The sequence below is a fragment of the Anopheles merus genome, chromosome 3L (genome assembly GCF_017562075.2).
Source record: "Anopheles merus strain MAF chromosome 3L, AmerM5.1, whole genome shotgun sequence".
NCBI classification, from domain to species: domain Eukaryota; kingdom Metazoa; phylum Arthropoda; class Insecta; order Diptera; family Culicidae; genus Anopheles; species Anopheles merus.
In genome coordinates this window covers 18,147,754-18,163,328 of record NC_054085.1, presented here as the reverse complement: position 1 = coordinate 18,163,328, position 15,575 = coordinate 18,147,754, and the positions used below count along the sequence as shown (strand labels likewise).

General features: G+C 42.8%; 1 protein-coding gene across 9 annotated transcripts in view; it reads right to left on the bottom strand.

Annotated features, from left to right (window-relative positions):
- The window catches only part of LOC121599678, a 38,905-nt gene that overhangs the window by 20,551 nt on the left and 2,779 nt on the right, over positions 1-15,575 (bottom strand). For all 9 annotated transcript variants that reach the window (XM_041927686.1, XM_041927687.1, XM_041927690.1 and 6 more), the window contains exon 3: positions 1,392-1,540. In XM_041927686.1, coding sequence (XP_041783620.1) covers positions 1,392-1,540 — 149 coding nt within the window. The remainder of the gene's footprint in view (positions 1-1,391; positions 1,541-15,575) is intronic.

Sequence of the window (15,575 nt, the reverse complement as noted above, 5' to 3'; positions counted from 1 at the left end):
GGGGAGCTGCGTGCGGCCTACAACGATTTCCAAAAGCGCCTACGGGCGGTTATCAAGTGTAAAGGTAAAAGATTTAAAATACATTCAGTGAAATACAGTTTTAGTACCAGTAAAAGCTACTTAAATCGATTCCTAAGAGAAATCAAACTTGGTGTCAATTTTATTACAAAAACAAAGTGTATCTCTTCTATGATGCCACCCTGTACAATCAAATTACTATTCAATTTCTCCGAATGTACCAGGATATTCAGCATAGATTTCTATTTAACATGTTTCGCTTGTATGTAGTCTTCAAACTATATTCAATGAATAGCCAAGCACTTGGTTCTACCAAATACCAAAGAAACTCTGATCCAATTTCCCAGAAGATGTTCTAGGCTCATCAAAGCCTTTCACTCTAGGCTAGAATTCCCGGGAATCATAGAGTTACATAAATTATAAAACATCATTTGACGTCTTACTGTGGTCTGAAATCTTTGAACTACGGTTGATGACTAACTGGATCATTCAATTTTCAACTCCAGTAGCTCTTTTCGAATCAACTCCATGCTAATATCTACAAAATTGACATAGGCTCTCTAACGTATTTCACGAATTGGTAAAATTATTCCAAATGACGACCACTACATGAATTATGACTACAACATTACAAAAGTCAACATATGTGCTTCGGGAGCAATGCGAGTCCGCATTAGCGCATAGATTTCCTTTTCAATAACTGATCTATTTTATCGCTGCTCCTACCGAACAGCACGCAGGTACGCTCTGTCCAATATGTTTGATAAGAGCCAAGAACCATCCCGTGACTAATGGAACCTCAACCAATATCGTCCATGTAACATTCAATACAGTTAATTCTAATGGACCACAACACGAACAAACCATTCCCCCGGGCAAGAAACGCGCTGCAAGATGTGACCCGTCGTTCGCTAATCCCTTCCAAACAGTCAAACCACACCACGTTCACCATAGCACTGTCCGGACGGCAGTGCACTACGTTCTGGTGCACAAATTGCAACGGTGTTTATTAAACTATTCATACAACTCACACGGAGCATTAACCTTCGTTCGCGCGCGTTCTTCCCACCCTTTACAGACCTACAGCATCTTCGACATCTTTCCATCATCACCACCACCACCACCATTCGATAAGCCGCAAGGACACGCGTGCTTCAATGCCCGAAGCGGTAGGTGTCCCGGGGAACCGAAACCACCCAATATCCAACACAACCACCAATCATCTGCCAGTGGACGCGTTGGCTTCGGAAAGTCAGACCACACCAAACCATACGGTCGCTCATTAGTGACGTCCGAAAGAGACGATCGGGTCGGGCCCGGGCCTGGTTGGGTTTGGTTTGAACGCTGCGACAACTATCGTCACCATCACTTACCTCTTCGGCTGCAGGGAGTTGAGCGGGGATGGGCTGGAGCTGGCCAGCAGGTCCTTACACGAGTAAGCCTCACAGTCGCAGTGCTTGGTGGTCACGTTCAGCGTGGACGAGTTCGCCAGGCAAGTAATTAATTCCGGTTGCGGCGCTGGCTACCGATGGGGATGGGCCGGGTTTTTGCAATTGCGTTGCGTCGTTCATTAGTGCGTGCCGGTGTTAATGGATGGAAAAGCCGGCGAGATGACACACCGTTCGGGAGAGCGCGGGAAGTTGAAAATAAACCAACAAAAAAAAAAGACATGGGAAAAAGAACGAATTATTTGTATGACATCGCGGACGGTGTACCTTGATCTGCATCATTATCGCCATCATTACTCGGGACGTGTGCGTATCCTGACGAATGAACTGATACTCAGACATTACCCCCAAAATGTCTTCTTCGCTGTTAACAGCAGATACATTGCAGGTTCATCAGAGTCGACTAAAACAACTACCGAAACTTCATCAAACGAGTCCCATTTCAATCAACATTCCTCCCTTGCCGCACGGAGATTGACAGGGCTGTCAAGTAGGCAAAAAATTAGTTATTTTTACACCCGATGACATCGCATCAACGTGTGTGAGTGTGGAGCATACCATTACCAGAGACAATGGACTACGATAATCACACCGCTAAAGACGACAATTTAATTTTCTACCACGCGGAGCACAGGGTCGTCTCTGCGCCAGTTGATTGAACGCACCCATGGTCTCCTCCCAGGGCCCCCCCCCCCCCCCCCCCCCCCCCCCCCCCCCCCAGTCAACCCGATGCACCGGTGCATCCCATTGCAGTGTCATCCAGTCAGTCAGTTTTACGTCACCGAACGTCGCTTTACGCATTCACGGCAAATAATGAGACCGCGGGTGCCGACGGTACGTGTGCGAAACATCCTTTCAGCTCTCGCACAGCGCGCTGGCGCTGGCGGTTGCACATACAGAAACAAAGAGTAGGGAAGAGAAATCACTTCCCCACATCACGTACGCCGTGGCATGGATGATTGAATGGAGGAAGCGATAACAACGGAAGATTTAAAAAAAGATACAACGTCTGTTCTGAAATGAATATTTCTCGTTAATCGAAACATCCTTGCTAACAGAAGGGAGCGACGTTGCGCACTGTGCAAAAGAATGTGCCCGTTTACATTAATAATGCTTGCTGTAAGCAGTTAACTTGTTCGAAACTTGCTTCTACCGATCGGTAGCTGCCACTGCTCCTTGTTACCACGAGCGGTTCGCGTAGTTTAAACAAATAGTAGCGATTTTTCATACACTTTATTGAATGTGTTTTTCTGTGAGCGGCTTGGAATTGCAGCCTATAAAGCGTGAAAAGCGCTTAGTGGAAAGTATTCTCCAAGGGACAGTGATAAATTGAAACATGGTGGCTAGGGGTTAACCGTTTAAATGATTGCCCATTACGTCGGATTTACATGCCGGCTGCTTATGACGACTAGAAGCAGGTTTGCATTTTTCTGCCTATTAGAAATCGTTCTTAAACGGTCACAAAGGGCAAGTTGGTCATTTTTCAAAATGAATTCCAGTTGAAGATGCATCTTGAAGGTAGCGAGATAGTGCAAATGAAAATTTGGTACTTGGGTTGTATGTAGTAGGGGAAAGCGGGGCAAAATGGGCATGTTAAGCAGTTTACTGAACATTCCTTTGAATATGCCACAAAACACAATTTTTCTTTCATTATTGTATGCCTCCACCATTTATCGAGGGATTAAAATTGCCACATAAAATGAAAACAACTTAAAAACATGAAAACAATGTAAAATAAAGTTGATGTTTTACGAGAAGATTTTTTGACACGCGGAGTAAAATGGGCATAGCCCTGGGGCAAATGGGCATATGTAATCAAACTGAGAAACGTCAAAACACTGGGGCAATATTGGCCACAACAACTGCGCTTAGGCATTGGTCTATGCTTTTGTGCACGATTCGTGAAATGTATTTTCGTTCTATCTTTTGTTTTGCTGTGTAGGAAAGCCCTTGAAATTCTTCCAAAAATGTGTAATCAAAATTAAAACAGTTTTTACACGTTTAAATCTACAAAATCGAATCTTTTGAAGCTGTGTCTGTTATCATTATTGAGGCGACAAATACAACACCATAGCCTCACCAAGCGCCGTATGTCAAAAGCATCTGCCCATTTTGCCCCAAACGTAACTGCCCATTTTGCCCCACGTGAAGCATTTTTGTATTTTTTGCTACATTAGTAAAATTATGCATTCAATCGCCTTGCTTTCTTCAAACAAATTGTAAAGCAATATCATATCTTTAAAAATATATTATGAAAAATTTCAACGCATCCCAGTGACACTGGTTTAAGCTTATTTTCGAAGTGGCAAAAATACATCAATATGCTATTAAACCTTTTTTTTGCATTTTTCTTGGTTATTTGTTATGTAAGGGTTATGAAACTTACATGGTGTTCATAGAACACTCTAATGAATACATTTTGAGCATAGGAAAGTATCTTCCCAAGCTCCCGACCACGTTGGTTTTCGCTGGTCTTTTCGGGACCAGGCTGTATTTCAACGAAATACAGATCATTTTCGGGGATAGTGAACACACGTGAAAGATGAACCCATGCAAAAAAGAGCTAAAAATAGAAATGAACATTCGGATTCACTTCCTCCACTCATGTTCCAATTCATGATCATGCTTCATCCTTGATGCTACCAACCACATCGCTAGTTCTACTTCGAATCACTTTGCCAGTTGCGCCACCATATTATCATTCATTATCGTGCTATTTACTGGTTTGGTTGTATGAAGGGGTACTGATACTAAATGAATTAAAAGAAATAAATAAAACAATAAAAATAACAGATTAACTATTAAACACGCATTTCTAACAATGAGTAAAAGGGGTTTGAAGTTATTGGAGCTGGATGTTTTAAAAAATAAATAAAACATTAAATCATCAAAAAATTAATAAAAATGGAATTGAACTCAGGTCAACCATGGTACAAACATTACACCATTAACATTTGACCATAACTACTTCATGAACATGAATCGTTATCTGTCACTTTTAAACCCTTTAAATATAGTAAAATGAACAAAGAGATGTGTAAAAGTTCATCGATGCGTGTGAGAGAGTAGGGCTGATGAATAGAAAGAGATGGCATGAGTTTGTGTTCATTATCCCCGAAAAATTTCGCTTGGGTTTGTAGTCAAATAATGCTTAAATAGAGGGTGCCCATTTTGCTCCACATGCCCATTTTGCCCCGCTTTCCCCTACAAAACAAATTTTAACATTATCTTTAAGGGCATTGGATTCTCCGATGTTTGGAATTTGATCATTGGGAAGAGCAATTTTCTGTTTTTTTTTTCAAATAAGTTCATGAAATTCCACCCATTTTCATAACTACTTTTGCACAACAGAAACAGGAATTAAGCCTTTTTTATAGTATTGAAACGGTTACAGGGTTATTCAGGGGTTCTCATAATTAAAAAAAACAACACTTTCTTGGCTCCAACTTATAAGGTTTCCCACGATTTATTGACTTTCCATTAAGGTTTTGGGCTCGTCTCACGATATATTCATCGTATCCCAAAAATTTTGGGTTCATTCCCACGATTTCCTCAAAATTCTTCGTGCTCAATTCTGATTCTTCTTCCTTGACACAACAACTGTTGTCGGTCAAGGCCCAAGCGAAATTTTTCGGGGATAATGAACACAAACTCATGCCATCTCTTTCTATTCATCAGCCCTACTCTCTCACACGCATCGATGAACTTTTACACATCTCTTTGTTCATTTTACTATATTTAAAGGGTTTAAAAGTGACAGATAACGATTCATGTTCATGAAGTAGTTATGGTCAAATGTTAATGGTGTAATGTTTGTACCATGGTTGACCTGAGTTCAATTCCATTTTTATTAATTTTTTGATGATTTAATGTTTTATTTATTTTTTAAAACATCCAGCTCCAATAACTTCAAACCCCTTTTACTCATTGTTAGAAATGCGTGTTTAATAGTTAATCTGTTATTTTTATTGTTTTATTTATTTCTTTTAATTCATTTAGTATCAGTACCCCTTCATACAACCAAACCAGTAAATAGCACGATAATGAATGATAATATGGTGGCGCAACTGGCAAAGTGATTCGAAGTAGAACTAGCGATGTGGTTGGTAGCATCAAGGATGAAGCATGATCATGAATTGGAACATGAGTGGAGGAAGTGAATCCGAATGTTCATTTCTATTTTTAGCTCTTTTTTACATGGGTTCATCTTTCACGTGTGTTCACTATCCCCGAAAATGATCTGTATTTCGTTGGTCTTTTCGGGGATAATTCGTTAACGAATTATCCCCGAAAAGACCAGCGAAAACCAACGTGGTCGGGAGCTTGGGGGCCTGCTTTTGTACCCACTAGTGAAGAGAGCTTGGCTTTCAGTGACTTACAGGGTTTTCGAGGATTATATAGACATGTTCAGCGAGTTGTAGTTTTGTTCAGGCACATAATAGACTCTTTCAGCGAGATATAGAATTGTTCGGAAGTAGGCGTTGACATGTTCGGTTATACTGTAGAGCTGTCACCCCTTGGACTCCAGCTTGGATCATTCTCATTAGGAGGTAAACAAACGGTTTTCGAAAAAATATGCTTTTTTTCAACTAATTTATGTATTAAACAGCTTGGGGAATGATTATTAACTACTTTTAGGTCTTTTAAGAATGAAAAATTGAACTCTGCGGCCCAGTGTGTAAACAAAACTAATGACAGCATTACAGAATCGCTGAACATATCAACGCCTACTTCCGAACAATTCTATATCTCACTGAAAGAGTCTATTATATACCTGAAAGAATCTACAAATCGTTGAACATGTCTATATAATCCTCGAAAACCCTGTATTGTTACTATAGCAGGATAGTCAATCCTGCGCTCAATTCTGATATGCTTCCTAAAAGACTTTGTTTCTCGCAAAGTCGATATTTGTAGTCACTTTTATTTTTTCTTTTTATTTCTGTTTGAATAAATGTTTTTTGAATTTAAATGCTTATTTATTTGCTTGTAAAAATGCACCAAACATCGGTAAATAGACAAAAAAACTGGAGCAAACAATTCGACAGAAAATAAACCCATTTCTACACGTTTGACAGGGTTTGTCATGTCAACACCTTAACCTGACAAAGAAAAAATCAAATCCAAATAATGGCATTAGCCTCCATTCTAATAAGCCGTTTCGCTATTTCAAAACTGCTACAGGTAAATAAATCATCTAAAATGCATCCCATCAAAGCTTTTGCACTATTCCACGAACACTCATTTCCAAACCCATAATTATACCCCGAACCGGCGTCGGTTTAGATGCAGGACCACAGCGTTCACCTTCCTTCCGGCACGGATTGACAAAACCCCCTCAACAGATTGGCCCCGAACGGTGATTGTGTTGTTCCCTTATCGGGAAACAAGTAAACAAAATTTGCAATTTCACCGTACGCTGGTGAGGTCCATAAAGGACCACGAGCGGTTCCCAAAATCAGCCGAAACTGCCTCCCCCCAAAAAAAAAAACATATTTTCAATTTTCCAACCGACCAACCACCACCGGCCGGGACCGGGGCCACCACTGCACAAAGATGGTGCAAATTTAAATCCCCCGGTTCGGTTGGTGAGGTTCGAGGAGCCCGTTTACGGTGCGGGGTGACGGCAGCAAATTTATCAAACAATACCTCCCAAAACGCACCGACGGAACGCGAAAAGCCGGAAGTCATGGCCACAGAATTGCCGCAGATTTTTCTCCAATGGACGTACGTGGCGGTCACGGGGAAGAGCGCATGAACTGTGTGTGTGTATGTATGTGTCAGTTCGGTAAAATCACAGCCAAAACCAGTCAGTTTCATTATTGCACGTAGCACGCTAAAACAAACTCATGAATAAATAATTTACATTTTCCGGACGCCCGAACACTCAATCCCGGTGTGGTAGTTTGCCATCAATTGCAGGAAAATGCGCCGAGCGCTTTCAAACAATTTGCCAATCGTTGAACAGGAATGGTCGCGGAATTCGATGGCACGATGGTGGATGGATGAATTAAAAATGGAAAGTACGCTCATAATAGAATTAAGCTATATCGCCTGTGCCCGAATGGTAAAGTGGGGGCCCCCTCCCAGCTAGAGGCAGCCGTGGAGTGGACATGATCTGGATATCTGCTGCTGACGGGCCGGCCAAGTTCTGTTGCGAGTGTCCTTTTCCGTGGAAGTGGGACGTGTAGCGGGCAATAGTTTATAGTTTGTGTTCAATTTGTGACTTCAGAAGGACGTTGTAAAATTAATCTGTTTTAAAGTAATCATTTAAAGAGTCATAGAGCCATGCTACATTTACTACTCATCAGCGCCTATTTTACAGCATCACGTGATAGATATAATTAAACACTCGTTCGAGCAGCCAGACAATACGGTCGAGCATGCCTTCACCAAATGATGCCGAGATGCGCCAAACCGGTACGGTTGGAGAAGCCGGCGGGACCGACCGTTTCGTGCTCTTGCATGAATCCGTTAACAGACAAACAACACAGCACGACAATTGTTGACAACCACTGAAAGGCAACATAAACCCTCTGCCCTACCCTTACTGCTTCCCCACAAAACACACATAGTGAACGGGTTGTTTTAACAGAGCGGCAGAGAGAGAGAGAGCGTTGTTGTACAGGGAAAAAAGGCACATTCAAGAAAAACAAGAATGAACACATTGCACACAATTCGTTCGGGGAGAGTGGACAGTGGACAGTGGAGGGCCAGCGAATGGAGTGATCATTTCTGTACAACGAAACCAGACGGCCTGGCTGGCCAGACCGGGCCCGTCTGGCCGTTGTCGTCGTATTGACCAGTTAAACAATACCTTCTGACAAAGCCTCACCAGCCTCTGTGTCTGTGCTCGAAAGTCTGGGTCATTTCACCGTACGCTTCCGTTCACTGGCTCCCCGTCCCCGCTTTGCGGATTGCAGAATTGCACACAAAACTGCACACAGCCACTGTTTCGGGCAATCCTTTTTGCAACCGTACAACATCCTCAGCCCTCCGAGCCACACAGGCCTCGCGGTGCCAGCAAAACTCTCACAGCCACCGTGGAGCCGCCTCATCCAAGGCTGGATGCGCTGAGAAGCACACGCCGCTGCTGCTAGTAAGCAAACACAAATTTTGAACACATTCTGCGGAAACAAACTGGTGTGTTGATTGCTATTCCTGCGGACGATGACCTTCCCGGGCCGTCTTCCTGGCGGATATTGCGTTCGCATGCTGGTTCCTTGCCGGTGCGCGCTCTCGCAACGCCATTCGGAAATGACGCAATAAAAACCTCGGATGAGCATAAAAGGATGGGTTAGTGGCAGCAAACCAAAAACACAGAAAAAAAACGAACACCTAGAAGCACACACAGATTTAGCAGCCGTACGCTGCGTTGATTTATGGAGCACGCAAATGGTTTCCACCGAAAGTAAGCAGGCACGGTAGTTGGCGCACGGCTGCGAACGGGTGCAACTGGGCCGTACGGTTCACGCTGTATGGCGTTGCGCGCTAAGTGTGCAAAGTATTGCAACGTAAGGGGCAACAACGCGTTTACTTTGGAGCATCAGGATTGGAGATGGGAAATTGATGTCAACTATTTCTGGACAATGTCCACGATGTGAGATATTGGGTCCTAAGATATTTGAGCTAGTGACTGGAATACTAAATACTTTGAGAGGACCCAAATGTGACATCTTGGTAGCATTCCAGTTATTTTTCAATGGAAACTTGTGCTCAATTTCAAATTGATGCTTTTTGAATATGTTTCAAATTGTTTGTCCCAGTTGTCGGGATCTCACTCCGATAAATAGGTCAAATTTAAGAAATTCAAGAGCGCTTGAGTTAGTTTTCCAAGAAAAGCCTTATGTATGTTACAGGGTTTTCCAGGAGTTCTCATAACTGTGTGACACTTTATTGACTCCTTCTTACGCGTAATGAACTTAAGGTAATGGAAATTAGAATCCATAGCACACTTGTTGGACAAATCCAGTTGGATTTTCCAAGGAGCCTATCTAACGGCCAAGCTACACGTACCGGACGACATCGGACGATGCCATAAAACGTAGGACCGCAGACAAGAGATTCGCGTCGGGCCGGGCCGTGTCGGATCACAGCGGGCCGATTTTGTATGAGATTTGACAGTTGGCGTTAACAGATTTATGGCATCGTCCGATGTCGTCCGGTACGTGTAGCTTGGCCGTAAAAAGGGTGCCATGGGGTCCAATTTCCATCATATGAAGTTCACTTCCAATAGTAAAGAATCAAGGAAATGTCCCACAACTATGAGAACCCCTGGAAAACCCTGTATAGCCTAGTAAGATTATTTTACATTAGTTTAGTTAACATAATTTTATTGCAATGAAATTATTCAGACTTGTAGTAATGATTTTTCCATTTCCCCTTATTGATGTTCACATCGGATTTGAAGTAGACTCGAATTACTAATTTCATATGCAACGGGATGCAGTTGCCGACTGCTGAAGCAAAGACAAGAAACCAATAAATGGCACTTTGGGCATGTTCTTTCCAAACCAACTTAAAGGAATTCCACTCATTTTTGTGTGAATCCCCTGTGAATCCTCAATGTCTTGAGCCAAAAACTGAACAGCTAGAGAGGACCTTATAACCACTTAGATTTCACTAAGGATCCAGCTCGATACAATGTAAGTGATACAATGTTTGAATTCCAAATTAAATCTACTCCGTTGGAAAGCAGATACGAACTAAAATAACTGAAATTTTTAACGACATACCTCAATGGAGGAGAATTATTCGAAGGCAAAGAATCACTGTGCTGCCGCTTTGGTCACAGATGTTTCCAAATTAACCTCAGAGAATTCAATTTCTTCATTTATCGAACAATTTCAGTGGTCTCTTGCTAAACCACAATCTTCTTCAATAACTTCCTCCCAAAAAAAGAATCAACCGCAGCCGTTCTTGCCGTTCTCAATCACTCACCATCGGACACCAAACAACCGCAAGAATGTGCCGACCAAATTAGAACATTTTTTCTTGTTTTGTTTCCCCGCTTTCCTCTGCTGGGTATTTAATTCTTCTTTCCCTTTCTCTTCCACCACAGCTTTTCATTGGTGCGAGAACAAATTCCACAAATGGCACAAGTGTAAAAAACACACCTATAGAACGCATGCATGCGCGAAACCTCAAACATCGGGCGGTCAGTTTTGTGGTTGTCTCTTACCTCTTTCGAGATTCTGTATTCGCCACCTCGAGCGCACCCCGAATCGGTACCCCTTCAGGTCAAGGACACGGAGACCGAAAAGGTGGTATCGGCACCACCGGCAAGCCATGCCAAAATATGGACAGAACGCTGGCCTCGGACTGGAAGGCGGACGCAGCGCGTGAACGACGGCTAACCGCAAAAACCGGCTCCACACCAACCTGTCCGGCTTGATTTAGCCGTTGCCGGTTCGATCAGCCCGTCGTCACTTTAAAAGAGACCAGCCAAAGACGAGGAGGGGGGGGGGTGTGGGGGTATGGCAGCGAGCAAACCTCACACGCATCCAGGAACGCAATTAACGCCTGTTACCGGTAATCGACCATCAACGGTCACTTGCCCTACACCTTCCTTTGCTCCTCATATTTCGATGATTAATGAATGGTCGATAAGCGTTCAGCTGGGAGCGGGGAGAAGAAGGAAGAACAAATTTCTCAACTAAGCAAGCGCAATGAAATGGTAGGGCAGGCTTGCGCGGATTCTGTGGTTGGGGCACGGTGCGCGAATAGCTTGCATATCCTTGCGTATATCTTCCCGACATCGACAGCTTCTACGCAAAAGGATCGTCTCTACGCCCATACTAGGTTACGGGGCGCAAGATTTACCGATTCGGTCGCAAGATCAGCACCGACCCGTCCGAAGATGGGGCCATGTTCGGCCATCGACCAGCAGAAAACCACCGTCACCATTTCTGGCAGAAAACAAGGCAAGGGGTCATTGACAACTTGGATCGAGTGATCATTTTTGCTTTGCGATTCTCGCTTCGCACTCTTCGGGGAACTTTCCTCCACCGGAGAGAACGGTATCGTTAAAATGTGCCATAAGCCCGGCTGCGCACCCGGCTAGTCGATTAGCGAACCTAAGAAGATTAGCTGCGGTTGGTGCGCGCACACAGAAAAGGGCCATCGCGGTTTGCACGGAGAGTCAACGGGGGCCCGGGGTTCCGATGGTCCGATTCGTTGACGAATGCTCCGCAATAATTCAGCTGCATGACACCACTGCCGCAACTAATCCCGCTGACCAGCACACAAGCTTCGAAGCGCGCTTGACTTTGAACCCGCAACGAATGGGCTTAAGTCAAGACGGGAGAAGGATGGTGTGTTACTGATGGTGGTCGATTCACTGATTCGATGTAAGCTGGGATAAGATACGTGTGTTAAATGGGTTGTGTAAAGATGCTACACAATAAATTCTTCACTTTAATAGGAACTCTTGATATGATCATGATATCTCCTTAAGAAGCTGGTGAGACATTCATTCTTCAAAACAATCTCATACGTCTATCGTCTATGAACATTGGACAGGTACTCGTGCTTTGGATTGCAAGCTTTGATACAACGTTAATGTTTTTAAATATTTTTACAATTCTTTGAGCTTTAAGAAAGCGAATCCGGCTCGAAGGACCAAAGTTTAGTAGGTTTTAGGACAATATTTGAGACATACTGTAATAAAAGTATAACTGCGAGGTATAAATTAAGGATTTAAGGACCAAAATACTACAACAACGACTGATAAATATGTAAGAAATGATCTAAGAAAAAAAAATGTGTAATTTAAAGGGTTACTCGAACCATAGTAACGCAGGCAAATATTTTATAACCCATTTCAATAATATTACTGAAAATCTGCACATACTGGACTACATCTACATGTGTATGTGGGAAATATCCCAAATAGCCAGCTCGTACTTTATAGGTGATTTAGGGCTGTTTAACTAAAAATCGTTCCGATGTCGTCCTTTGTGGCTGATTAAGAGATAGACGGTACTTTGCGGAACTATGGAGCTTGTTAACAGGCACATGGTTCTCTTTGGAACTTTGCGGCTGATTAGCACTATGTGTAGGGTTCATGATGGAACTTGAAGGCTTGTTAAGAAAGCATACCGAACTTGGTGGAACTTTATAGCTTTTTAATGCATGACATCGGTACAAGGTGGCTCTTGTCAAAGTGTCAAAGACGGACGCCGGCAATAATCTCATTGCTGCTGCACAAGTTAGATTCGTTAATTGAAGAATGAATGTTGAGTGAAGTGATTGTGAATTATCAGTAAATTGTGTAAAATGTTGTGTAATTCATCAATACAAAGGATTTAAAAATATACATATGTGTTTAAACGAAACAAATCTTGTTGTTTATCCCACATAGCCCACATAGAACTTCGATGCTGTTTATCTACTGCAAAAGGCGAATTAGAGCAGCGATCTTTAGCGTGCCAAAATGAGCTGCTTAAGCAATTCTGGCTATTTGGGGTAACATACAGTTCTCAAAGATTTTGGAGTTATTTTGCTGTAAAAAAAATTGTAAAGTACTGAAAAAAATATTTTTTACATTTTGTTATTATTTTCAAAAAAAATCTGTCAATTTTTAATCATCATAATTTTCATCACAATATTGCATCAATATTGGATTACGCATTCAAAAGTTATAAGCCTCCAAAGTCGCTGGCTACCCGGGTAGCCCGGTGTCCTGGAATAGGGGTTTGGAAAATTTAATTCTTAAAAACAGTTTTATTTTACTCAAAAAATTCCAGAGAAAAATGGCTGTGGGTTACACAAATATACCAAATTTAAAGTCAATCGGATTCCTAGAATCAGAGAAATGAGCAATCAAAATCGATTTGGCTACCCGGGTAGCCGGTTGCCTGGAATAGGGTTAAGGACTAAAATACTACAACAACGACTGATAAGTATGTAAGAAATGATCTAATAAGTAAAACTGTGTAATTTACAGGGTTTCTCGAACCATTGTAACGCAGGCAAATATTATAAAAACCATTTTAAAAATATTATTGAAAATCTACACATACTGGACTACATTTTTATGATCACATTCAACAAAATCTGGAGAAAAAATCTCAAATATTTGACGTATAAGTATGATTTGATGAAGAAGTTGAAGATCTCTGAAATATTCAAATCACACTCAAGTTCGTCAGTTGCCCCTGGACCTCCAATGCCTCAGAGCACACTGCCATCCAACTCCACCCATCACCCAAATCCGTTTGATGTCTTAATCTTTGTCACATCATTATGTTTCAATTAGGTCCGTGGTCCACCGATACACCCTGCCCATGCCTCCCTCGGGCTACATTAACTTCTTTCTCACGCACTTAACAATAAATTATGTCACTGTCAAAAACCGGTCCCTTTTCCCGATGCCCCCCGGTCGGGTGCGTTCGCTACCGGACACATCGAAACCCCCCCCCCCCCCACCGGGACACACTGTTTTGACATGCGAAAACTAGAAGCCGACACGTAACCGGTTGCCAGACGACAAAACGACCAAATGATTCCAATCGCTTTAGAACACGACCGCCACTTGTTTCCGTCAATTGGCTGCCAGCTTTTGAGCTCGGCCCCGCCGCCCGGGTCTGTCCGTCCCTGCTCGGCGTTCTCCCAGCACCCAACCAAACGCGAAACGAGATAATAAAAAAAAGCGCATTCCAATCAATCCATCACAAGCGCGCGGCGGTTGATACGCGGTTATGCAAATTCGCGGTGACATTTGTCGAACCATCGCGGCGCATTGCGCTGCTTTTCGGTGGAACCCGTGGAACGTGGGGTGCGAAAAGGTGGATTCGGGTGGACGATTTGTTTGCTAAATTGTCAAGAAGAGTAAATATCAAATCTTGCTGCATGCGTACTGTTTGAATGTTTGGCGGTTGGAACAATGAACCAAAAACAGGAAAGAAAAAGTGGAGTAAAAAATAGTTCGATCGAGTGGAAACTAAAACAGCAGGAAATAACCCGACTTTCCTGGTTCCGTTTTATATCGAATTTTCGCCACACAACGCTCTCGAATGGTGCGCCATACCAGCGCGCCTAGTTTCTTCCCTCGAGGGAACAATAAATTCCGAATTAAAAAATACACACGCAGGGAGAGAGAGAAAGATACTTCTAGTGCTGGTTGTGCCAAAATAGATACGAATTCGCACCGTCCGCGTTTGGGGCTAGCAGTAGCAGCAGCATTGCAGGAAAGCCCAATACAGCACCGCAAACAGCAACTGTCACCACAGGAATAGGGGAAGGATGGGGCGATGGCACACACACACACACCGGGTTGTTAAAAATTCTATAAATTTTCAAATTTTCTCTCTCACCCCACGGGAATTGTGCCAAAACATGTTCGGGATAGAAAACGCACGCAGCCGTATCGCGTACAATCGTTAGCAAAGCAGGGAAGAACTCGTTGGATACGGGGAGGAATGCAAAATTTGTGCAAAAATTGTGCGTGCGCGTGCATGCCATTCTAATCAATGCATGAGCTATATTTTGCAGCTGTACGTGGCGAGCCATTTTTTGGATTGTACAAGATTATATTTTAAATTGTTTGTTTTTATTGTCCAACAAATGGATAAATCCCATACCTTACAGGGAGAGTTTTTTTGACACTTTTTTGAGCCTTTGTAAATGTTGCTTTAACTGAAGCAGCGACAGTAAAAGCTTAACAAAAGATTGTTATATCCCAATGTTAGCCTAAATATGTAAGCTAACAGCTGCAATAGCATGATGATCTGTATTAGCAATGATGTTTAGCAACTATTTACAGCGGTTTTGTCGAAAAAAGCATAACAACTTTGTTTGCAAAACCACCCGACGACAAGAGAAAAGCTTTTTTATCAGTTTAGAAGAGGTCGTGATTTTTTGCCACGTTAAAACGCAATTCGTCTATAATTAGTCAGTTTCGGGCGGCCACAGGTGGCTAGAGAAGGTGACAACAGAAAAATGTTCTTGGCTCCAGAATGAACACAAACGTGTGTGCGATGACATCGGATCCGATCGAGATATACACCCAGAACCGGTTGTGTTGATAAGCAACGCGATAACAACTGGTCTATCTAGCAGACTCACTGGGACGCCACTAAAACCGGAATAAAAGCGACGATCTATGGC